Raw genomic sequence first — 24,562 nt, 5'->3', positions numbered from 1 at the left:
TTGTATCCTTGTATCCTTGTATCCTTGTATCCTTGTATCCTTGAATCCATGTGTACATATATTCTAATGACTTAAATATTAGGAGGCAGCGGCAACCTTGATCAAACCTTACTTTATCTTTATCGTTTAAAGGGACTGTAGGCGTAGTTTGGAGTAACTTTTAATTTACGTAGTGGCACTTCCAATTCACAGCAGTACCCTTTAAACCTTGTTATTCCTTACTATGTGTTAGTGTCGCTTGAGATTAACTTCATCCTGAGATTGCACAAAAGTTCTGACCTTTGGACTAATTTCATAATGTCTTGGCTAAAATATGTAAAAAGCAGCAGACCACAATTTAGAAATAAGAAAATAAGAAATTTTGATATTTTAAAGTTACTCTCTAGCTGTATAAAAGATAACTGTGTTTTAAAAACATTCTCTGAGGTAAAAGAACATTTGAAAAACATTATTATAATGTTTATTGGGACACCCTGTAGCCTAATATTTCGGTAAAAAAATATTACGTTTAGAGCCTTATCGACTGTTAAGTTTTGAGTGCCATGATGAGACCCAAACCAAACCAAATCCTGAAGAACGGCTTTACTTTAAAGCACTAATACATGCAGCATACAAGCGATATTTCGCCATTAACATATCTCATCTAATTGCCCAAAGGATTGAAATGCTGGCTGTTTAAGAAACCGAAAGAAAAGGGTTGAAAACATATTGTTTAATTTCTCTGAACTAGGTTAATTACTTTCAATTTTCTTTCAAGTTTTTAGATTAGAATCAGATCAATTTGCAACCTGGATAATAGGTTTGATTACAGGTGTTTGGTCCAGGCTGAATAGGATGGGGCGGAGCTGAGAAGAGTGGTAGTAAGGAGGGAGGAGGAGCAAGGAGGTTGATTTTATCTATACAATACCCAAACCTGTCGTTATAGGCACACGTTTTGAATGAGATTTTGGTTAATCTTCTCCCGGTATCTATCTAGATCTTACATAACATTCTACCAATATGCAATTATTATCCAACCGACTTTAGAATTTAATCATTTTAATCAGTTTTAACACTTTCAGGAAAAATGTTGTAATAATTTATATAATTACTGGGCGAGGGAATTAGAAACATTTTACATTAACAGCTATATAACATTTAATATATGTATCTACATACTTAAACCGATTATTTTTCATTAACAGCTATATAACATTTAATATATGTATCTACATACTTAAACCGATTATTTNGGTTCCTCGGATGGATGGAATCCTGAAATGTTAATCTCAGAATATTTGCGCTCACAGTGTTCAATACAACACTACAGAACCTACTCATTCGTATCTTGGCATCCATACCTTGTCATCAATACCTTGTCATCCATACCTTGTCATCCATACCTTGTCATCCATACCTTGTCATCCATACCTTGTCATCCATACCTTGTCATCCATACCTTGTCATCCGTATACCTTGTCATCCATACCTTGCATTCATGTTTTCTGAAGGAATATTCCTGTTTTCCTGGAACATGGAGGCGACATTCAATCATGGACATCATGTGTCAGGTCTATTGGACTATTTAAAATCATAACTTGAGTCTAACAGTCGTCTTCCTATTCCACAGTGTTATGTGTCCAACTGTTTAGTGTATATATCCTATTTTTACCAATCCCCGAGCACACGTTCAATTTCAAATTACAAACAGCTGAGGATCTCAAAATAGAAAAATTCCGAGCTTGATGAAATTGCGAAAACATTTTTGTTACAAATAAAGACATTGTTTTGATGAATATTCCAATCGATAGAAAGATAGACAATAGACAATAGATGGATAGATTAGACAGTTAGGTGTTGAATATATTTCTCTTTGATGGATGTTTATCAAACCGACTACTGAGCTGATGTAATCCAACCACCCAGGCTGTAGAACGGTCAGCTTGTGCCGGCAAAACAGCTGGTTAACTGTTAATAGCAGCGCAGCATGTTTATAAAAGGTTGGAGTTACTATCACGCGAAACTAAATAGACCTAAACGTGTACGCTGTTCAGTCAGGTTGTATTATTATCTGTTCAAGGGAGTGTACACGTAGTTTCAAGTGAATATCGATTGATACACGGGAATGTCCGATTAGCAAAGGTACGCTTACAAGCATTGTCGGATCAAGAATACATCAGATATCAATCATCTTCTCTTTGAAAATAGTATTTTTTTCCATTGTGGTTTCTCAGTAAAATGACTTGCAGATATCTGGTTCTTAAACAATTTTGAGAAAATTGTCAAAATTAAACGCTTTTTAAACTAAAAAACCAAACGATAACTTCCTCATCATATTGATGAGATAAATGTTTAAATGCTACAGTTGTGAATTCAAATACAAAAGTAGGAAACAATCAACGATATATCTACTATATGATATAACGATATATCTACTATATGATATAACGATATATCTACTATATGATATAACGATGTATCTACTATATGATATAACGATATATCTACTATATGATATAACGATATATCTACTATATGGTATGACGATATATCTACTATATGATATAACGATATATCTACTATATGATATAAGAGGGGTTTAATAAGTGAAAACTAGTGATGACCTACATAGATTCAGATTGCTTATTAAAAGTCTCATCATTTTTTTCAAACAGGGTCTACTTTGAAGTGTCGCAACACCTTGGGCTTTCATTTTACCAGTCTAACTCACAAATGCTTTTCTGTTATAGTCCTATACATGGGCATTTTAGCACTAGAAAGCACTAAAATTGCAAAAATTGGCAAAATTCTCATCGAGTTTTGCTTGAGAGGTTGAGACCTTTAAACCACAGTGCGACCATTAAACCTGAAAAACTGTATCGCCGTGCACTTTACAATAATCTATATTCGTGTCTAGAAATAAACTCAATCAAGGTTTAAGTTGCAATTTAGATTCAATAAACAAAACTTTAAAAATATTTAATTCCAAAATATTATATTTAATCCGTGGATTTATAGGCACAAGATTATATCATAATGCAAACTATCAAAAGAATTGAGTCTTTGCCACAAACTCGAATTTTTAAATCCTTTTAGCTGAGCAACCCAATTTTCTGGACCTTATATATTTCAAACTATAAATTCTGTTATTTCTGCTTGAAATATCAAAGGTTTACAACATCAGATTTTAAGATATAGGCATTAGAATTTGATTTTGTGGCAAAGACTCATGGCTTCTTCAGTTCTCTTTTCGTGTACGCTTTAAAGAATGCCCGGGTGTCATTCTTTTTGGGATACTATTTATGAATATTTTCACTTTATCCGTCCCACCCTGAAAATATTAAATCAGTAAAAGTATGCAAGGTAGCTATGTGAAGTATGTTAAGTATGTTAAGTATGTAAATTGTTAATTTTCAATAAGTAGAAATCTATATTAACTGTTCTAAGATCAATTCTAAATTAATTTTGAGATTAATAACAGATTAAAGATGAAAAGTACTAAACATTTAAACATTTAAACAGCTTCACCTAATTCAACATCATTACATTGAACTCAATTACTTTTAATTAGATTCGGTATTCCATTAAACCCCACCCCCTTTCCCCCTGCATCCCCCACCCCAGCTGCCTAACCAACAATTAAACAAGACTACAATTAAACATATTGATTCTAAACCATTTCTAGATGTAGTTTAAGATAGAGAAATAAATCTTATCAGACAAGTTTTAAACTATACACAATTTAAATCAAACCATGAACGACTTTAGTGTTTTCAACAATCAGCCTCACAAAACCATTTTTTCAACCAAACCATGATTTCAAGCAAACCCTGTTTACAAGCAAACCATGTTTTCCACCAAACCATGATTTCAAGCAAACCATGCTTTCAACCAAACCATGATTTCAAGCAAACCATGATTTAAAGCAAACCCTGTTTACAAGCAAACTTTGATTTCAAGCAAACCCTGTTTAAACCAAACCATGATTTCAAGCAAACCATGCTTTTAACTAAACCATGATTTCAAGCAAATCCTGTTTTCAACCAAACCATGATTTCAAGCAAACCATGCTTTCAACTAAACCATGATTTCAAGCAAATCCTGTTTACAAGCAAACCATGTTTTCAACCAAACCATGATTTCAAGCAAACCATGATTTAAAGCAAACCCTGTTTACAACCAAACCATGATTTCAAGCAAACCCTGTTTACAACCAAACCATGATTTCAAGCAAACCATGTTTACAACCAAACCATGATTTCAAGCAAACCCTGATTTCAAGCAAACCCTGTTTAGAAACAACCCATGATTTCAAGCAAACCATGTGTAAAACCAAACCATAATTTCATGAGCTAACCATGTTTACAATCAAACTATGTTTCAAACCAAAATGTGGTTTTTAACAAAACCAAACCGGCAACAAAAACAGTTTCTTAGCAAACTATACTTCCAACCAAACTATACTTCCAACCAAACTATACTTTAAACCAAACTATATTTTTAAGCAAACTATGCTTCCAACCAAACTGTACTTCCAACCAAACTATACACCCAACCAAACTATACTTACAACCAAAATATACTTCAAACCAAACTATATTTTTAATCAAATTATACTTCCAACCAAACTATGCTTCAAACCAAACTATACTTCAACCCAAAGAACCCTATAAACCAAACCATTTTCTCAAACAAAACAAAATTCCAAACAGCCCATACTTCTAACCAACCCAAACCACGCTACGAAATGTTTTTACCAAAGGATTACCCCTAAATCTATCAATGTAACTAATTCTAAAACTAATTTCCTCAAAACCATCCATATTATCCCCCTTTCCCTCCCCCGCCATTTTATTTATATAATTACAGGGTTCGCGCATTCTTCAATTTGTGTAGGACGTGACGTCATATTCCCAGGTTCCTGGATTACCAGACTTATTGACACCGAGAACCAACCCTTCTACAATTCTCACCCTTAGTTGCCTTCTTTCTTTCTTTCTTTCTTTCTTTTTTTCTTTCTTTCTTTTTTCTTTTTTTCTTTCTTTTTTTCTTTCTTTTCTTTCATTTTTTTTTCTTTTTCTTTCTTTCTTTCTTTCTTTCTTGTTTGCCTTTTTCTTTCTGTCTTTTTTTTCCTTCTTTCCTTCTTTTCTTCCTTCTCACAATTCTCACCCTTAGTTTCCTTCTTTCTTACTTTCTTTTTTTTTTTCTTCTTTCCATCTTTCCTTCCTTCCTTCTTTCTTTCTTTCTTCTTTTTTTGCCTTTTTCTTTCTTTCTGTTTTTCCTTCTTTCCTTCTTTCCTTCTTTCTTTCTTTCTTCTTTCCATCTTTCCTTCCTTCCTTCTTTCCTTCCGTCTCCCAATTCTCACCCTTTCTTTTTTCTTTCTTTCTTTCTTTCCTTCTTTCCTTCTTTCCGTTTTTCCTTTTTTCCTTCTTTCCTTCTTTCCTTCTTTGCTTTTTTCTTTCTTTCCTTCTTTCCTTCTTTCCTTCTTTCCTTCTTTCCTTCTTTCCTTCTTCCTTCTTCCTTCTTTCCTTCTTTCCTTCTTTCCTTCTTTCCTTCCTTCTCAAAATTCTCACCCTTTCTTTCTTTCTATCTTCTTTATTTATTGTTTTTGTTGTAATCTCTGTTTGTTTGTCCGATCATAACTCAGAAACCCCTGGACCGATTTGCCTTAAAGATTGATTAAAGAACGGGAATGTTATTAGTTTGGTTTTAAGATTGTAAGTGCGAAAATTTAGTTTCTCGGTAAAATCTTTCAAGTACGGATAAACGGCGGCGGGCGGGCGGGAGCTAGTTTTATATTATATTTATGTACTTATCATCTTATCCGTTTTTTAATGACTTTTCCACTCTTTTTCATCTTTATTTTCTCAACATTATTTACTCATATTTTCTATTCTTTCGTTTATTTTTTTGGAAATTTCATAAAGTTTCCGAATTCTTAAAATTTCAAGAATTAAGGTTGCTATGAAATTGATGCGCCATGTTAGCAGAAAAATATGCAAAATTTGGAGATTTACAAATCAAATTGCCAAAAAAATGGTGCCGAAAAAATCATTATTTGACCGTTATAATTTTTACAAGAAGAGGGATGCGAAGCACCCTAAAATCCTAGTGTATTTATATAGATATATATATAGCTGGAATTATACATGTTTATATAGCTGTTTGAAAATATTTAGAATATTTGTAACTATCCTCGTCCACACACCATACAGGCTCTAATCTGCCAAACAAAACCATACAAGCACTAATCCGGCATACAAAACATTCAATTCAATACAATTATTCATAGGATACACTAAACCTTCTTTTGTCCAAGGGTTCCTTCCTTTCCTTCCTTTCCTTCCTTTCCTTCCTTTCCTTCCTTTCCTTCCTTTCCTTATTTTCCTTTCTTTCCTTCCTTTCCTTCCCTAACTTGCATCGATGTGATATACTTCCTGGAATATTCTTTTCTTCTATGGTTTTTTACCCATAAATCTCATTGCCTTCCTAAAATAGCCTTTCCTCGCACACTCTTTCCTTGCATACCTTTCATTTCAATACTTAGTTTACTTTCCCCTTCCTATCATATTTTTATCTTGCCTAATTTTCCAGCGGATTCCCTTCCCTAGCAGCCTTCCCAGCAAATTCCAATATTTTCAGTTTTTCTTCTCCGTTCTTTATCCTTCCATTGTATACCCTGTCCATGCAATCTCTCATCCTTCTCCGTTCCTTATACTTCAATTTTATACCCTGTCCATGCAATCTCTCATCCTTCCATTGTATACCCTGTCCATACAATCTCTCATCCTTCTCCGCTCCTTATACTTCCATTGTATACCCTGTCCGATGTCCATGCAATCTCTCATCTTTCTCCGTTCCTTATCCTTCCATTGTATACCCTGTCCATGCAACATCTCACCCTTCTCCGTTCTTTATCCTTCCATTGTATACCCTGTCCCTGTAATCTCTCATACTTCTCCATTTCTTATACTTCCATTGTATAGTATACCCTGTCCAATGTCCATGCAATCTATCATCCTTCTCCGTTCTTTATCCTTCCATTGTATACCCTGTCCATGCAATCTCTCATCTCCCGTTGAATACCCCTTCCTTCCCATTCTCTTAAAATCTCTTCCAAACTCAAGGTTATTATGCAAGGAGAGTTATTTCAGAGGTGTACGCATCTTGTGTACTGCAGTGTACTGTCTCACACAATACGGATGTCACAGCCTGACAGCGGATCAATGTCTTTCACATAAAAAATCAATGAAATATTCTGGTCATAGGAAACTATTATGCGAATTATCAAAATTATCAAAATTCAATGCGTTTAACTAAACGAAGAGAACTAGTTTCAATATGTATGCAGAGTATACGCAGCTGCAATTAACTTTCGTTGCATTATAACCTTGTCCAAACTCAAATTCATACGGGTCTTCCTTCCTTGACTGCTGTTTCAAGAAATAGATCAAAAGATGGTAATATTTTATATGATTAATTGTAACCCTTATTCTTACACAACATTCTACACAGTAAATATACTTATTTGATAAGACCAGAGCTGAAAATTTTAGAATGGAATATCCTTAATCCCGATCGGTTAATTAATCTGGAGATTAATTACAAGAGGAGATTAAGAAAAAGAGTGGATCAAGTATTAAATCTCGCTATCCACCATTCAAAAGTTCTCAGCTCGGACTATAGAGCTCAGCACTTGTTGCTGCAGTACAAATAGATTTTAAAGCTGAAAAAATGTTTTATAGTTTATTTACAATTTTATTGAGACTCATTCTCTTGCCTCCCACCCCAGAGCAAGAAGGGTAAATGAAGAATGAATATAGAATGAATGAAGAATGAATAAATGAATGAATAAATGATGGAAGGATTGGAGTCAGATCGTCTAGAATCTCATAACGCTAGCTAGACTACTGGCTAGCAATGGATTGAAGCTAGATATACAAGTAGCTAGCTATATAACTAGATAGGTAGATAGTACGAAGAGTAATCAGCTGAATAGAAAGGTTGAGTCCCTATCTCTAGTCCAGGAATTTTCCAATCTGTGTACCCTGTAATTATAAGGATGGAGAAGGAATGAGTTCCCCCGGGGCACGCTAGGTGTCACTATATAAATTATTGCCAAAACATTATTTTATCCAACCTTTTACTCAAGCAACAGCTGGCCGGTAATTTATGTTGTCACCAGGCCGACTAATTATATAGATGGCCGTTGTTTGATAAATCTTTAACTCTTCCCCTCTTTTCATTAAAAACAAAGAGTTTTTTTAAAAAAGAAAGAGAGAGACTAATCTTGTAAAAAATTACAGTTTCACAACGGTTCTTAGAGCTAATTGGCTAAATAAGATAATGCAGAATTAAACACTTTCAACCTAGAAAAACGATGAAGGGTACCAACGTAAATCTAGCATGCCCCTCTTTTTGTCAGAAGGTGGATTGTCAGGCTTACTACTTACTTCATTATAATTAGACGAAGTAGATTCGATGCTGCAGGGTTGATGGGAGTATTTTGGATAGAGTTTGTTTTACATGCAGTGTTTGGATGGAGCACGTCCGATGGGGTAGGAACGATTGAGTAGTGTTGATGGAGTAGGATTTATGGAGTATGGTGTTGGAGCAGTATTGACTGAGCAAGATTGGTGGAGTAGATTGACGGAGTAGGATTGACGGAGTAGGATTGATTAAGTAGATTTCCTAGAGATACGTTCGTTCGACAAAGCAGGACTGATCAAGTAAGTTGAAGTTGGAGCGGGAGTACTGGAGTAGGATTGATAAAAGAAATCGATTAATAGAGATTGATGGAGTACGTTTTCATGGAGGAAAGGAATAGGTGAAGTACTATCAATAGATCGAGTAAGGATGATGAAGTTTTATTTGATGGAGTTGATATGAATTAAAATTGCAATAGCGGTTATATGGAATAGGTTGGATGGATACCACAGATCAAGTAGGATCAATGGAGAACGTAGATATGGGTTGGGATTGATGAATTAGGGACAGATGGTATGGAATTGATGGAGTAGGGTAGATGGTATGGGAGTGATGGAGTAGGGTAGATGGTATGGAATTGATGAAGTAGGGTAGATGGGATGGGATTGATGAAGTAGGTTAGATGGGATAGGAGGGATGGAGTAGGGTAGATGGTATGGGATTGATGAAGTAGGGTAGATGGGATGGGATTGATGAAGTAGGTAGATGGGATAGGAGTGATTGAGTAGATTGAGGGATTAAAGTGATCCAAGAGGAAATTCGAATATTATTGGGAAACATGGTTGCTATGATGTTAGGATATAATTATTGTGTTAATGTTTGACCATACATCACAAGTCAATACAAACCCTTCAAGCCAATACAAGCATGGGAACCAAATCTTATACTAGGAGGGCGGGGGGATTAAAGTATGTGTAGGAGGTCTGTGAACGCTTACCGTGAAGGGGGGGGGGTAGGGTTATCCCCCCCTCAGGACCGCTGAGACAATTAGGATTAATACATTCTTTAATTATCTTTACTAAGTATTAGAATAAACAAACCCGTCATAGATATTTGTTTTAATTTAAAACAATCTTTTAATGTATGAGGATTAAAGTTATAGAAATATCTGGAATTCCGAATATATATGTATTTATTAAAGACCCAGCGATGCCCGTCCTGTTCATTATTAAAACTGTAAAAATTTAAAGAGACCCTCCATGCAAAGATGGAAATATCTTATTTACAACGGTACCAACAAAAGCATTCTCTGATCAAGGATAAAATGATATCCATAATTTTGTTTATTTTAACTGCTTATTCTTATTTTGGAGTTTTCTGTAAAAAGGAATTATGCATTTCTTGCTTATAGCAAACAATGGAGAAAATTCACAGAAATAAACACTTTTTGAGTCAGAAAATTTCTTCCACATTTTAGATGAGATTATAAGGGTATTATTGTAAATCGGGCATTGCCATCTTTGCATTGAGGGTCATTTTAGATTACTCGGCGGAAACAGAATTCCTTGTGTAACTCGATGTAATATTAAGAAAAAGTAAAAAGTTACATCCATCAAGTTTCAAGTGTAACTCTTTATCTATCTATCTTACCCTTTAGTGCTATTAAGATAATATCCGGATATAGATTAAAGTCCGGAAATATGACAAGACTCAGGAATGTGAAATCTTATCTTGGAAAAATTTGGCAAAATTTCTAGAAAATTCACAAATTAGCAGGATGTTCTCATTTTCCGGAAGCCCTTCCTAATTTCATAATTAGTGCTACAATATATTTTATTCTCAAATAAAAGATAAATAACAAATTACATAATTACAATTTCAGCGTAAAAATTATTAATTCTTGAATTTCTCACCACAAAAAATATCATACTTGCAATTATTTCATTTTTAAGCATTACATTTTGCCATAATGTTAACAAAAATTATCATGGCAACACTTATACAATGATACACCCCCCCCCCCCCACCCCGAATAATATCATCAGAAGTACTTTTTTGTTTTATCAAAAAAATTACCATTTTATCACATGAAGAGGCCCCTTAAATATTGGTGGTATAAAAGTAATCAGTTTTCAAATTATAAATGCGGATACCTAATTCATCCTTAATCAGACAAAGCTTTTAAAAGGTGCTGTTGTGAATCGGCATAGGCATCTTTGCATGGAGGGTCACTTGAAATTACACTTACAGTCCCTTTCAAAGGGAAACAAATTCAATTATTTTACATCTAATTGTTTATATTTGAAGACGGTTGGTTTACACTCTCTGTAGGCTCGTGACTGCCTTTGTTCTAGGATTCAAGTAAAAACAGGCACACTTTTACAGGGAGTCCCATGGATAGTTGAAACAACTGAGTACACTTTTACAGGGTGTCCCATGGATAGTTGAAACAACTGAGTACACTTTTACAGGGTGTCCCAGGATAGTTGTAACAACATAATACACTTTTACAGGGTGTCCCAGGATAGTTGTTACAACAGAATACACTTTTACAGAGTGTCCCAGGATAGTTGTAACAACATAATACACTTTTACAGGGTGTCCCAGGATAGTTGTAACAACAGAATAAACTTTTACAGGGTGCCCTTGGATAGGTGTAACAACAGAATACATTTTTACAGGGTGTTCCAAGATAGATCTAACAACAAAGTACACTTTTACAGGGTGTCCCTAGATAAATGTAACAACAGAGTACATTTTTCCAGGATGTTCCAATGTAGATGTAACACCAACAACAGAGTAAACTTTTACAGGGTGTCCCATAATAGTTGTAACAACAGAATAAACTTTTACAGGGTGCCCCTGGATAGTTGTAACAACAGAATACATTTTTACAGGGTGTCCCCTGGATAGTTGTAACAACAGAATACAATTTTACAGGGTGTCCCATAATAGTTGTAACAACAGAATAAACGTTTACAGGGTGCCCCTGGATAGGTGTAACAACAGAATACATTTATACAGGGTGTCCAATGGATAGTTGAAACAACATAGTACACTTTTACAGGATGTCCCAAGATGTAACACTAACAACTGAATACATTTATACAGGGTGTCCCATTGATAGTTGTAACAGCGGAGAACCCTCGAAACCTCTGTTCGAACAAGGAGGAAAAAAACGTGTTTTTTTCTATCTGAAAACTGCATTCTTTATTGTTTCAGCAGCATAAATCCGCTTGTAAAGAGAAACCACAATTGAAAATAAGTTTCTGATATCTTATTCATCCTTGTTCAGATGTAAGGTTTGACAGTTACCATTTTATGAATTAAGTATTCTATTCTATAAATGGAGAGTAAGCCCTTGTTTTCGGTGTAAACTTATACAATTTGTTTTTCTGAAACTAAATCTGTTTTGAGTCATCAACGCCTAGAAGCGTTTTGTCAGTTAAACGCGGGCTCTTTCATACAAATAGGTTGAAATTTGAAGAGTAATAACCAGAAGCTCGCAAAAACTGTCCTGTCTCAAAATGAAATTAAAATTTATGAAATATATTTAGAAAAATTACACCACGATAGGGTGTATAAAATTGTACTCGAGCAAACACGCGCACTGCATACAATACACTGCAAACTTAACAGAAAGAGAAGGTCACATATATGCGACATTATTGGGGCAACTCTGTGACCTCAAAGCTCCTCTGGATTTGATTTTATGCAAAAATCTGAGAAAAAATTTACGGTTACATATAAGGAATTAAAAACAATACTGTACCAATACCTCTTCAATGAGTTATCATTTAAAATGTTAATTAAAGTTAATTAAAAAAAAGTGCAATTTATTTTTCAGCGCAGGGATAACATTTAGCCAAAAAGAGAAGATGTGGATTGGAATGTGGAATGTCCATAGAATGAAAAAAGGCCAAAATGAAGAAATTGTGGGGAATTGTTCTATAATCAAAACAATGTTCAAGATGCCTTTCATAAAATAGTAATAATACATTGAATAGGAAAGTATATCCATGAAAAGTTCAAAAATTATCTGGAATTACATCTTCAATTTGGGAACTTGGGAAGGAAACCCTAATTGCCAAGTAGTTTAAGACATATATTGAAATAGGGTAAAAATGAAAAATTAATCAAAGAGAAAATAATAATTTAAGATTAGTGTTTACTAGTTCTACACAAATATTCAGTATCACATTTACATATGATATTGTTTCAGAAATAATCCTAATTTGTAAATATATAAGTTAGCATCAGTAAAATTTTATCTTGTATGTCTTGATATGTAAATTGATATGTAATACAAACCGCGCAGGTCACTTTGAGCAGGTCGGCCCCCCAGCTTGCGTTGGTGTATTTCACAGCTAGTGGAGCGCGGTTTCCGGTCATTACCTAACTACTAGACCGTGCAAGCACGCCGGGCAGAGCACGCGCGACAGGTTGGCAGACGCGCATCTGTTCATGTTTGCAGACAAGACGAAATATGAGATCAATTAAAGGTTTGGCGGACAGCGTAGACAAGACAATCGGTAGCAGGAAATGATAAAGGGTCAGTTATCCCTACAGATTTTGAAATTTATTAGGTAAACACGCGATGGAATATCTTTAAGCGATAAGAAAAGACTATATGCCACAAACTAAAATTTTCTAATCACAATATCTTTGTAATCTAAAGGTGTAAACCTTTGACGTTTCAAACTTTCGATTATTTGATCTTACAGAGTTCATAGTTTGAAATATCAAAGGTCTACGATTAAACGTTTAGCGTTTATTCAAACGACTGAATTATTTAGGGTACTATTAGTATTTCTGAAAAGATAAACAATTCCTTGAAAAGAAAGAATACAGAGACGATGGAATAAAAAACTTAATATGTCTTGTTTCTTGGTTTGAAACTTAGAAATCTTCAAAAGAATAGAAACTATGAGACAGATTGATACAGACCGGGGTCGGTTACTCCAAAAGGGAATGTTCACCAATTTTAAAACTACACATATTAACCTTATTTTGGTTACCTAGGATCACAACTTAGCCTAACTTATCCATCAAAGATCTCCTTGAAAGATTTTTACTTTTTTGACCCATAAAAATTACATAAAACCAATTTTAATCCGGGTTGGGAAAAAAATGAAGATATCTCAGTCTTATTGAATTTTCAGCCGAATAATAGCAAAACAATATAAGTCATGAATAACAATGAATAACTTTTTATCTTGTTCTTATGGTTGTGATATGATAATTCTTAAATGTGCAAACAAATTCTTTTTTCTTTGTACGCAACTTGATTTGGTTCAAATCAAGGACTTGATAATTCTTTTAGATTCGGCTATGCATATCTGTTTTTAGATGTTCCACTTAATAAGATTGTAATTTCCTATAAGTGTGATAAGCAAACCTAAACTTTGTTACATGCGATTAAATTCGTTATCAAGAAGTTTTGCAATGAAAATGCCATAATTCAGACATACTTTGTTTCTTAAGATTTGCGCCACGTTTATGACTAGCTAAGAACATAGATTGATAAGTAATCATTACACTTTTAAGTGTATAAAGAGTTATTTATCAATATCAAAACATGTTAAAATTAAAGAGACTATATAGAGGTACCCATAAAACCTTTGTTTGATAAGGAATAAGTAAGATATCCATGTTTTGCTTTTTTGAAAATTGATATTTTTGAATTGTGTGTTTTCTATAAAAAGTGACTTGAAAATTATGCTACGGATACAACGGAAGAAGATTTAGTATTTAACAATTTTCAAGCTAGAAAAACAATAATATCTTTCACACTATTTATCACTAAAGAGATTAAAGGGTAAATTTGCGAATCAGGAAGGGATGAGTGACCCTTCCAAATTGCTTTAAGATGTATTTTATCTGTTCTATTTCGGAAGTAAGAAAGGAAACCATGTAGACTGTAATATGACTTGAGTTTGATATATTCTCCACGTAGAATTTAACACAAGCCAGGCTGAGCTGACCGGCGTCTAGCTGAGTATAGCTCGGGAATACTGCAATAAGAGAGATTAATCCTGATCCGTCCTTGTCTCCTGTACCTACAGGAGTACCCGGAGCTAGAGGGGTTCTCAAATCCGTCCTGAAATTCATTCTAAACACTTTAAACTCAGAAAATTCACTCTGATCAGTTTCACACAAAATTAAATTGTTAGTCGGAGTTAGCCTAGGTATACTGAGGTTAGCCACCTCTAGGTTATCCTCTAAGTCTAGTACAACTAACTTCCGCAAAGAGTGATTATAAATCCGAACCTGAATAAGGTTTGCAATGACACTTCTTAATTTAACTTTGCACGACTCCGATTCCAAGTTTGGCGGATGTCGAACCTTGACCCGGAGAAACTTATCCAGGACGGAGAAAAAGAATTTGTTTTTTGAGATCTGGACAAATCCGGTAAATCTAGATATATTGCCTAACTCTGCTCGAACATATTTGTACAAAGAACGAATATTTTCCAGGGACTTATTAGCCAAGACTAGTTCTGCTCCGGGTAGGTTGCTACACTGGGGTTTATGAGAGATGATCAGGTTTCGAAGTTCTGTCCATTTATCCTCTTTCTGGTGTAACAACACTAGGAAAAATATAAAAGGATGAAAAAAACTATTAAATCTAAATTTAAAGTTTTAGTCTTAAAATATTAAAAATGAAAACAAGAAAGATTTAACTCTTAAAAGTCAAAAGTCTGAATTTAAATATTGAAGGGTTTTGAAGGTTTAGAATTATACCTTTTCAATGCTTAGAATTGCAACTTTTTAAGGTTTAGAATTGTAAATTTTGAAGGTTTAGAATTGCAAATATCGAAGGTTTAGATTTGTAACTTTTTAAGGTTTAGAATTGTAAATTTTGAAGGTTTAGAATTGTTGCTTTTGAATGTTTACAATCAGTACTTTTGAAGGTTTGGAATTGAAATCATTTCAAAGTTTTGAGGGTTTATGTTGAAAAATATTACCTGAACAAAGATAAAGTATTTTCAATTTGATGATATCTACTCTCCATTCTAGAATCAATACTAGGTAAGCACTTTCAACCTGAAATACAACTTTTAGTCTATAAAATCTGGAATTGTCAAATTTTGCGAAATAACGATCTACTCACGAATGTCTTCTTCAAAAATACAAATACTTTACCTCAGTACACCAGACTGTACAGGGTATGTGTCCCCGTAGAAAAACTAGTTCTAGATCCTGGTCCCAGTCCCCTGTCAGTCCTCCTTCAACCACAGAGATCTGGTTCAGCTTAGCTCTCAAGAATACCTGAAACCAGAACTTTTGTATTGTGAATCTCTGGATTTAGCCTTGATCTCGTTCTTAAGTAGATCCCGTGATAGTTATACCCTTCAGGGATAACTTTAATGGATATCTAGATCACTCGTCCAAGATTAACACTACTCCACATAAAAGTTCACAGAAAGCTTGGATAGCCCTTACTAGGCTCAAAATAAGAACTGGATTTTATAGAAAGCATCATCAACAATCAAGATATATCATTCCCAAATAAATACACTCTAAATCTTTAAAAAAAATACCATAAATTCATGTTTCTCATTTTTTTTTAATATTTTTGGTATTCTGAACTATAATATCGAAATTAATGCGTTAATCAAAGAAGATGTTTAACTTTAACCTGAAGATCTTCCACAGGAAGACGACATCTAACAGAGTGCAAAGATTCCAACGCTCCCAGAGTAAAGTTTTTATTCATTACGGCAAGATGAATATTTGAAAACTCGCCTAGAAAAAATAGAAGTAAGGTTATTGTTTACCAACAATTCTCCCCAAAAAACCTTTTTAGTATTTAATCTAAGTAACAAATTGTTAAATAAAATTTAACCTTCTTCATTCATTATTTAAATTTATTAATGTTGCTTAGATGAGTTTGTAATATGTAATTATCATAACTGAGTAATGTCTTCAAAAAGAAAGAGCAAAGACGACATCCATTCAAATGTTTTCTGGTAACTAATGTGTACATTATACAATGAGACCAGAAAACTGTTCAATAAATGACGTTTTTGGCATTCCTTAGTTTTACTGAAGAAATTGCTCAGGGTTTTTCAAATTGAAATCGTTTTAAACGTTAGTTAATATCTAGAAAAAATGTTCAGAAATAGTACAATGCTGTAGAATGTAGATTAAAAATCTGTAAAGAGATTTTATAATTTAGAATTAAATAAGATTTCTGGTTCTCACTGTATACAAGCTTAACATAAGACAAAGAGATGAGAAAATTGCTTTTTTACTTAATTAGTTAAATGATTTAAAAATACCTAAAATACTGTTTGACTCAAGATTCTTCAGAATTAGAGAAACTTTTCCCTTCCACCATTCTTCAGATTTCTTGTCTAAATACAGTGGTCGGTGAATATATCAATACAATATAGACTTTTCTAATTAAGTTTTGAACTTTATTTTGTCAAATTACAGGTTTACAAGAAAAGAAAGAGAAGCTGTTAATTGACAGTTTCTATCTGTTTCAGTGTTTATATGTATCTATGCTGTTTGAAAGCTTGGTAGAAATAACAAATTTATATCGAAAGTCGTCTTCATTGTATCGATATATACGACGACGACTGTATAATGGATTTATTACAAACAAATTCTGAGAAAATTGTAAATGTCGTCGTTTTTAAGCATTGTTTGAATCATGATTTAATGTTTAAAAGACTGGAAAGTGAAGACATAGTTTGATTCACAACAGTCCCCTTCAAACCTTTACATAAACTAAAAAAGGGATAGTTTTCATACTTGGCCAGAAGAAGGTTGAAAACGTACTGTTGTGAATCTTCAAATGAAGGGTTGCACGTGAAAGAAAATATCAAATATAAACCAGATTTTAAATCTTTTTGTATTGTTCACATAATATTCTCGATCAACGCAATGTGCACTGTGCAGAATGTGCAGCTACGAATATAGTTTTTTTTTCCAGAATTTTAAAGAATTAAAAAATACCTAAAATAAGTGTTTTTGTATATAAGCCCCACCAATAATCTTCGATGGAGGAAAAGGTCTGAAATTTTAAACGTTATATTTTTAATTGCGTAATATAAATAATATATTTGATGTAATAAATATAGACTAGAAACTATAAAGAAGTAAAATTAGAGCATATCAAGTTCATCTTAAAGGGTCTGTAAATGTAATTTATAGAATTGCATGTCCGATTCACAACGTTATCCTGAAAGGCTTTGTCTGATCAAGTATGAATTAAATATCCAATGTTTATCAATTTGAAAACTAAATATTTTCAAAAGTTCCTACTGCAGGACAACCAAGAGAAATTATCAGAATTATCAAGATAGAAAAATAAAGAATAAAACTGCATATTATATTTCTCCCACATCATTGATCAGAAGAAGGTTTCACTTGTACGTTGTCCCGGGTTCCTCTTTTAATGGAGACACTTAAAAATTACGCCATGAAAACAGTCCCTTTACAGAGCACTATAGTTTCAGTAGAAGTAAATATTTCTATTTACTGATAGCGCCGATTGAAGGATTCATAACTCTAATTGGATAATGAGATAGATAGAAAGATAGATGTTACCGCCTATACTATTTCTATTGGTTCAGAATAGACATCAAACACATGGATGAACCCTGATTGGATCAGGCGCTAATGGACTCGGCATACAGGGGTGAGGGAAAGTAAAGTAAGGAAATTAATTTAAACTTTTTCGCTTTCGCTAAAATTTCAAACTGTAATGTAAAAGTAGAAAAGATTTGAATTAAGAAAGATGAAATGAAATAATCATAAAATGTCACTCTCTGTTACCGCGATAATTCAATCTTTTAGATTTGAGAATAGGTTGTACTACAGGGTGTCCCAAAAACATGGGAATTTAGCGACGAATTCGATATCTCTTTGTTATGAATCAGTATTGTAATACCTAATTTTAAAAGCCATAATATTATTATGTCTGCTAGAGTTAACTTTATGAAAAGACTGTAAATATGTGTTTATAATGTCTCTGCAAGATGAACAGTAAAGACGGACAAGTTTACTCTGTTTGTAAACTGCAATTTTCTGGTTTTACTAAGTACATCCTTATGCAGTCAAAACATAAAAACAAAATGTGAACAAGCAGACGAAACTCTTACAGATTACAGCCTCTCAGTAGTTATCACTATACTAAATCAAAGAATTATTTATAAAGAAGATATCGAATTCGTCACTGAATTCTAATGTTTATTGGGACACCCTGTATTATTTACCTGAGAATCAAGTTGTAAACGAATGTCGTCGTTATTCATATGTTTTAGACAGGATAACACGCTCGCAGATATACAGTTCATCTTCAGAGAAACAAATAATCATCAAAATCTTTTGGCCATTTTATCAAAATCTTTTTGTCGTTTAATCAAAACCTTCTGTCATTTTATCAAAAAACCTTTCATTATTTGATCAACACCTTTCGTAGTTTTTGACATTTTATCAAAACTTTTTTATCGCTTTATCAAAAAACGTTTTGTCTTTAATTTTCAAAATCGTTTGCCATTTTAATAAAATCTTTTGTCATTTTACTTGTTTTATCAAAACCTTTTGTCGTTTTATCAAAACCTTTTGTCGTTTTATCAAAACCTTTTGTCGTTTTATCAAAACCTTTTGTCGTTTTATCAGAACCTTTTGTCGTTTTATCAAAACATTTTGTCGTTTTATATCAAAACCTTTTGTCGTTTTATCAAAATCTTTTGTCGTTTTATCAAAACCTTTTGTCGTTTTATCAAAATCTTTTGTCGTTTTATCAAAATCTTTTGTCGTTTTATCAAAAGCTTTTGTCGTTTTAACAAAACCTTTTGTCGCTTTATCAAAACCTTTTGTCGTTTTATCAAAATCTTATGTCGTTTTATCAAAATCTTTTGTCGTTTTATCAAAATCTTTTATAGGTCGTTTTATCTTTCCTGGTTTTTAAAAGGACTGATTATGACTTATGAGAAAGCAATTAGATACACTGTTATTAATAAAATATCAAGAATTGAGCATATTTTAACAAATTTTTGTTTTTTCCTTAATTTTATATTTTGTTTGATTGAGTCTGTTTAGATCAGGTCCGCACAGCAGCTGAATCTGTTTTAATAAACAGGTTCCAATGCCCTTCACAGATTCCTAATCAATAAATAGTTTCAATTTTATTTTTATTTTTTAGTAAAGTCAACTAGCATTTTCAAAATCTTACAAAATTCAGAGCACAGTGTTAATGTTCATTTACGAACAGGGTTACCCACAAAGGATGAGACTTCAGTGACGACTGTACGGAATATATACTGTCTGTTCACTTCAATGACGACTGTACGGAATATATACTGTCTGTTCACTCAAATTCATTTTTCCCTGCAACCATAAACTTTGCCAAATCATTAAATAAGATTAAAACCCACATTTAAGGCAGAATACTTAATCTAAACTTGGGATTGTTATATTAGAAAGTTTCAAGTCGTCTTTACAGTCTCGTCATTTGAAGGTAAACCTGCAAGATTTATTTGAATGTGCATGGATAAAAAAAATAAAAGTATTGCATTATCAAAATCTGACAAAACACACTCCACCAAGGTTATAATGCAAGGAAAGTTATTCCAGAGGTGTACGCATCTTTTGTACTGCAGTGTACTGTCTCTGGACGGTAATGTAAACACAAGACGGATGTCGAAGCCTGACATGGGATCCATCTTTCACATAAAAAATCAATGAAATATTCTGGTCATAGGAAACTATTATGTGAATTATCAAAATTACCAAAATTAAATGCTTTTAACCTCCTCGGATACTAAACGAACACAGATGCATCTATTCTTGTTTACAAATTCCTCCCAGAGAGACCTGGTTTCAATATGTACGCAGAGTATACATATTAACTTTCCTTGCATTATAACCTTGCATTCCACAGTGTTTACTGTACAGTGTACACTGTACAATGTATATGTCATAGATTAATTAAAATAAAAGATAAGACATTTAGATGTCGCCTTTTCAAGATTATAGAATTATTTCGATCACAATAACCCTGAGGCAAAAGCCCAAAGGTGTTAAGCATAGTTGGCGTAGAATAGGCACTCTCTCTGTACATTTACAAGACAGAGAGAGAGCCTGTTCTACGCCGACTACGCGTAACTCCTTTGGGCTTCTGCCTCAGGGTTATTGTGAATGAAACACTTCTCAATCTTGAAAAGACGACAAATAGTGTCCTATCTGTTATTATAATTAATCTATGGTAAATGTAATGTACAATGTACGTGTTAACATGACGTCTATTTTTACCAACCTGAACCTAGTTACAAAGATTATATACATAGATATATTTGTATATTTTATCAAAAAATAATTTTATAATAAAAATTTACCTTTGAGCATACACCTCTTGTAATTAAAACAATAATTGTGAATTCTGCAAAGTAAAAACAGTACACTGACTTATTAGCAAGCTCAAAAAATTCTAAAGTAAAAAACATTATACTATCGTTTTGAGGTCCGTTTTTAAACATTTAAAGTTTGTAGACTCTTAAGAGGCTTCTTGAGAATCTGAGATGAAAATCCCATTTCAAAAATTGCATGCTAGACCAGTTTGTTTTTTATGACATTATGCAAACATTTTACTCTGACAGAAGATGTAAACTGCAAAACGATTTTTCAAAATCTTTATTCGTTTTCCGTTCAGAAAAATCGTTTTGGCTAATATCTTTGACCAGAGAAAAAAAATAGCAAAATGTAACAAATGTAACAAAAGCAATACAATTTTGCAACGTGTTTAGGTACTCATATTTTTTTGGAGCGCTTTACAGGTCAAAACCCCTAAATGTCTCAAAACGGGCCACAAGACTATGCTTCTCAGATTATCAGATAATAACTTTGAGACTCCCTCCTATTTTGTTTAAAATAACTGTACTTATAAAGTTAATGGTTTAAAGTTTTAAAGTGATCCTCCATTTGTAGGAAGAGATGGCATGTTCATTTTACGATACCGAGGTCCCGTCCAAGATAGAGTTATCCTTATTCTACCCGCGGAAAAGCTTCTAATTTTGTTTTGTAATTATACAAATTTACATTTTTTCTAGGATTACAGAAAAGATTTTCTTTCGAATTTCTTAAATCTGCAAATGGAACATGCCAATATAAAACATATATTCTGTATAGTGATATACCACTTTATAAAGAAGGGATGCACTTGAAATAAAATCTACCTACAGTCATTTTAACACTTTGCAGGACTTAAAAAAAGTTTTCCCCGCGTTTCAGCGTTCCTATAGGACTGAAATGATGAGAAAGAAATCGAAATCGAAATTCTCTTAAGTTATACAGTTTACAGTCAGAAAAAAAACATTTTACCCCGTCGAAAATCTTATGTTGTACCAATCTTAATACATTGTACAAATTTAAAACATTTTAACATATGACCTCGCTATCAATAGCTTTTCAATCATGGGAAGAAACTGTGCCATTTAGGCATACACTGATTTTGTTCATGCCTAATTTGATTTAGATTTTCTTAAAATAGTTTATAAAAAGATAATACAGTGAGAACCAGAAAATTGTGGAATGGGAATACGACTCAATAAATGATTTATTCTGTTACTTGTGAAACTTTTTCTATTTAACATCATCATCAAAGACACTTAAGAATTTCTTTAATTCCGTCTTCCCATTCCAGAGGTTTCTGGTTCTCACTGTATCTAAACTAGTTCTAACCTATATTATCCCTGTCCTCCTGCAGGATCTGTGAGGTGAGTATAACCGGTGAGAATATAGCTGTCAGCTGCTGGTCAACTTCACTTCCACGCTCTCCCACACGGTATTCATATTTCTTCCTTCATACGGTGGTAGGTGATTAAATCAAGACAATGAAGACGTCTTTCGATTTAAATTTTGATTTATATCGAACTGTTAAACAGCATAGATACACATAAACATAGAAGTCAAGAGAATGTATCATTCATAAAAGCTTCTCACTGATTAACGAGTAAACTTGTAATTCGAAAAAAAAACTTGTTTACGGTATATCCTTAAAAGCATTGTTTAATAGTGTAAGAATTATAGATATTATTAATGTTCAACATGTTCATACTTGCGCATTTCTATTGCATACGATGCTATTTACAGTCTGAACTACTGCCGTTTGAACTATTGACTTTTTGAACAATTGGTCGTTTGAACTATTGCACGTGGTACCGCGTGTATAGTAGTTCAAACGATAACAGTCTGTGAGCATTTGAACTATTTTTTGCTCATTTGAACAGTGAACTGTTAATGAAAATATTTCAAAATTAGTCAAAAAATAGTTCAAATGAACCAAAAAATAGTTCAAATGATTAAAAAAATAGTTCAAATGATTGAAAAAATAGTTTAAATGAACCAAAAATAGTTCATATGAGCAAAAAATAGTTCAGATGAGCAAAAAATAGTTAAAATGAGCCAACAAATATTTCATATGAGAAAAAAAGTAGTTCAAACAAGCCAAAAAATAGTTGTAATGACCTAAAATGTTCTAAATTGATAAATTTTGATATCATTGGATTTATATCTACCTGAGATTTCTTCTTGTTGATTTATCTAGCCAATGGTAGACTACACTGGGAGAACTGTTGAACACAATAATGGACATTTTTACTCCATTTCTATTGATTAAAACAACATGATTGATTGCTGAAACTGAAATTCACTTAGTTCCTCATTTTCTCGTCATGCAAATACATTGACAATTCACAAGTATCAAAAATCACATTTTGACTGCAATGTAAATGTGATCTTACAAATTTTTTTTTTATAAAGGAAATCTTAAAAAACTTGCTACAAAATCTTCATCTTTGGTCCCAAATTTAGACTCCAGCTACTTTTTGGGTTTTTATATATATATATATATGTGTTTAACATGTGTTTATTTTAAAAGCTATTAGTCGACTAGATAATAATAATTCTAAATTATTCAAATACAATCAAATTACGTAATGTTCACACTTTACGCAAAGAGTGTCCAAAAAAATAACAGGTAAACTGTACGTTGATCAAATGTTTTTAAATTATACATGGATCGAATTTTTAAAAGACTATAACTGTTTCTTTTGTTAAAGTAAGAACATCATATTGCATGATATTCATAATAATCAAATTAAAATAGAACACAAAAAATGTGAAATTTTAAAAATATCTTTCCTGACGTCTTAATGATTTCAGGACACACCAAACACTACAATCCTTATCATCAGAACATGTATCTATAATCTATAATATGTGTATATGTATTTCTGAAACTAAACAATACAAAAAGGGGGGAGAGGAATGTTAGAAAGGGGGGGGGGGCACGTTTATAAACTAGTTTCATGTCCGAGTCCAAGTGACAATTGAAAATGTCATGATCTCATTCAAGTTAAAAAAGAACCAAACAAAGTGTCTTGAATCTCCTTCTTTTTTGTGAAACTCAATTATGAGAATTGAGAATACACTCTTTTATAACTATATTTTTACCATGGAAAGGCTGGGGCCGGTGTGATGCCTGGAGAGAACTCGTAACTGCAGCGAACTCTGGTTATGCCTGCCTCTGTAAAATAAAATAAAATGAAAAAAGAATTGATCATTTGTCGTCTTCTAAAACCGGGTTATGTGCATTTGCAAACCGACCAAAAACAAAATCAGAAAAATCTTACTCGGTTAGCAATAGTAGCATATCCATGCTTACCCTCCTAGTCCTATTGATCTGCGAAACCGCTCCGATCAGTTCTATACAAGATGGCGTGTTTCTAGAATGTTACCGGAAAATTTGTGAAAAATACCGACAAACACTTTTTAAATGGCGTAAACGCGAGTGAAATCATCTTGTACAGAATCATATAGAAACCCAGCATCAGTTCCACAGGAAGGATAAATCATATAATAATTGACTAATCGTCTAATTTAATTTTTATTTTCAGAGTTTATAGATAAAGTACACGATTTATTAATCTTTATTGGCTTGGTGATCTTTACAAGCTGATACATGGAGAATGATAAAATAGAATGAAATATGAAAATGATATTATAATGGCTGACCATGTCGCTGACGAGAGTTACTCTGATAGTTATTCTAGTATCTGTTATAGTTCAGTTTATCTTTACCTTGGACATAACTTTGACGTAACTGGGTCTGTCCTAGTGAACGATTTCTGGACCCCCCCCC

At 33.1% G+C, this 24,562-nt stretch overlaps 2 protein-coding genes across 2 annotated transcripts in view; one reads left to right on the top strand and one right to left on the bottom strand.

The window, feature by feature from the left end:
• Positions 1 to 12,898: 12,898 nt before the first annotated feature.
• LOC111712810 (uncharacterized) lies at positions 12,899 to 23,091 on the bottom strand. Its single transcript, XM_023487537.1, has 12 exons — positions 22,938 to 23,091; positions 22,102 to 22,220; positions 20,760 to 20,803; positions 19,429 to 19,527; positions 18,636 to 18,716; positions 17,374 to 17,431; positions 16,692 to 16,766; positions 16,049 to 16,155; positions 15,553 to 15,678; positions 15,375 to 15,453; positions 14,337 to 14,996; positions 12,899 to 12,969 (listed from the first exon to the last, which is right to left on the bottom strand). The coding sequence occupies exons 1-12, from the start codon at positions 23,012 to 23,014 to the stop codon at positions 12,899 to 12,901; spliced, it is 1,596 nt and encodes a 531-aa protein (XP_023343305.1). The 5' UTR covers positions 23,015 to 23,091.
• Positions 23,092 to 24,095: 1,004 nt separating this feature from the next.
• The window catches only part of LOC111712811 (uncharacterized), a 15,291-nt gene continuing 14,824 nt past the window's right edge, over positions 24,096 to 24,562 (top strand). The window contains exon 1 of the mRNA XM_023487538.1: positions 24,096 to 24,262. The gene's annotated coding sequence lies outside the window, so the exon portion shown is untranslated. The remainder of the gene's footprint in view (positions 24,263 to 24,562) is intronic.

The sequence above is a fragment of the Eurytemora carolleeae genome, unplaced genomic scaffold (genome assembly GCF_000591075.1).
Source record: "Eurytemora carolleeae unplaced genomic scaffold, Eaff_2.0 scaffold1191, whole genome shotgun sequence".
In the NCBI taxonomy this organism is placed as follows: domain Eukaryota; kingdom Metazoa; phylum Arthropoda; class Copepoda; order Calanoida; family Temoridae; genus Eurytemora; species Eurytemora carolleeae.
This window is presented reverse-complemented; position numbering and strand designations above follow the sequence as displayed.

Bases quoted from the DNA above. Each gene is read 5' to 3' on its own strand.
- LOC111712810 (XM_023487537.1), bottom strand. From the start codon at position 23,014: ATGTCCATTATTGTGTTCAACAGTTCTCCCAGTGTAGTCTACCATTGG. The intron at 22,221-22,937 runs GTAGATATAAAT...CACCGTATGAAG, and splicing joins TCAACAAGAAGAAATCTCAG to GAAGAAATATGAATACCGTG. The intron at 15,454-15,552 runs GTAAAGTATTTG...GTTGTATTTCAG, and splicing joins GTACAGTCTGGTGTACTGAG to GTTGAAAGTGCTTACCTAGT.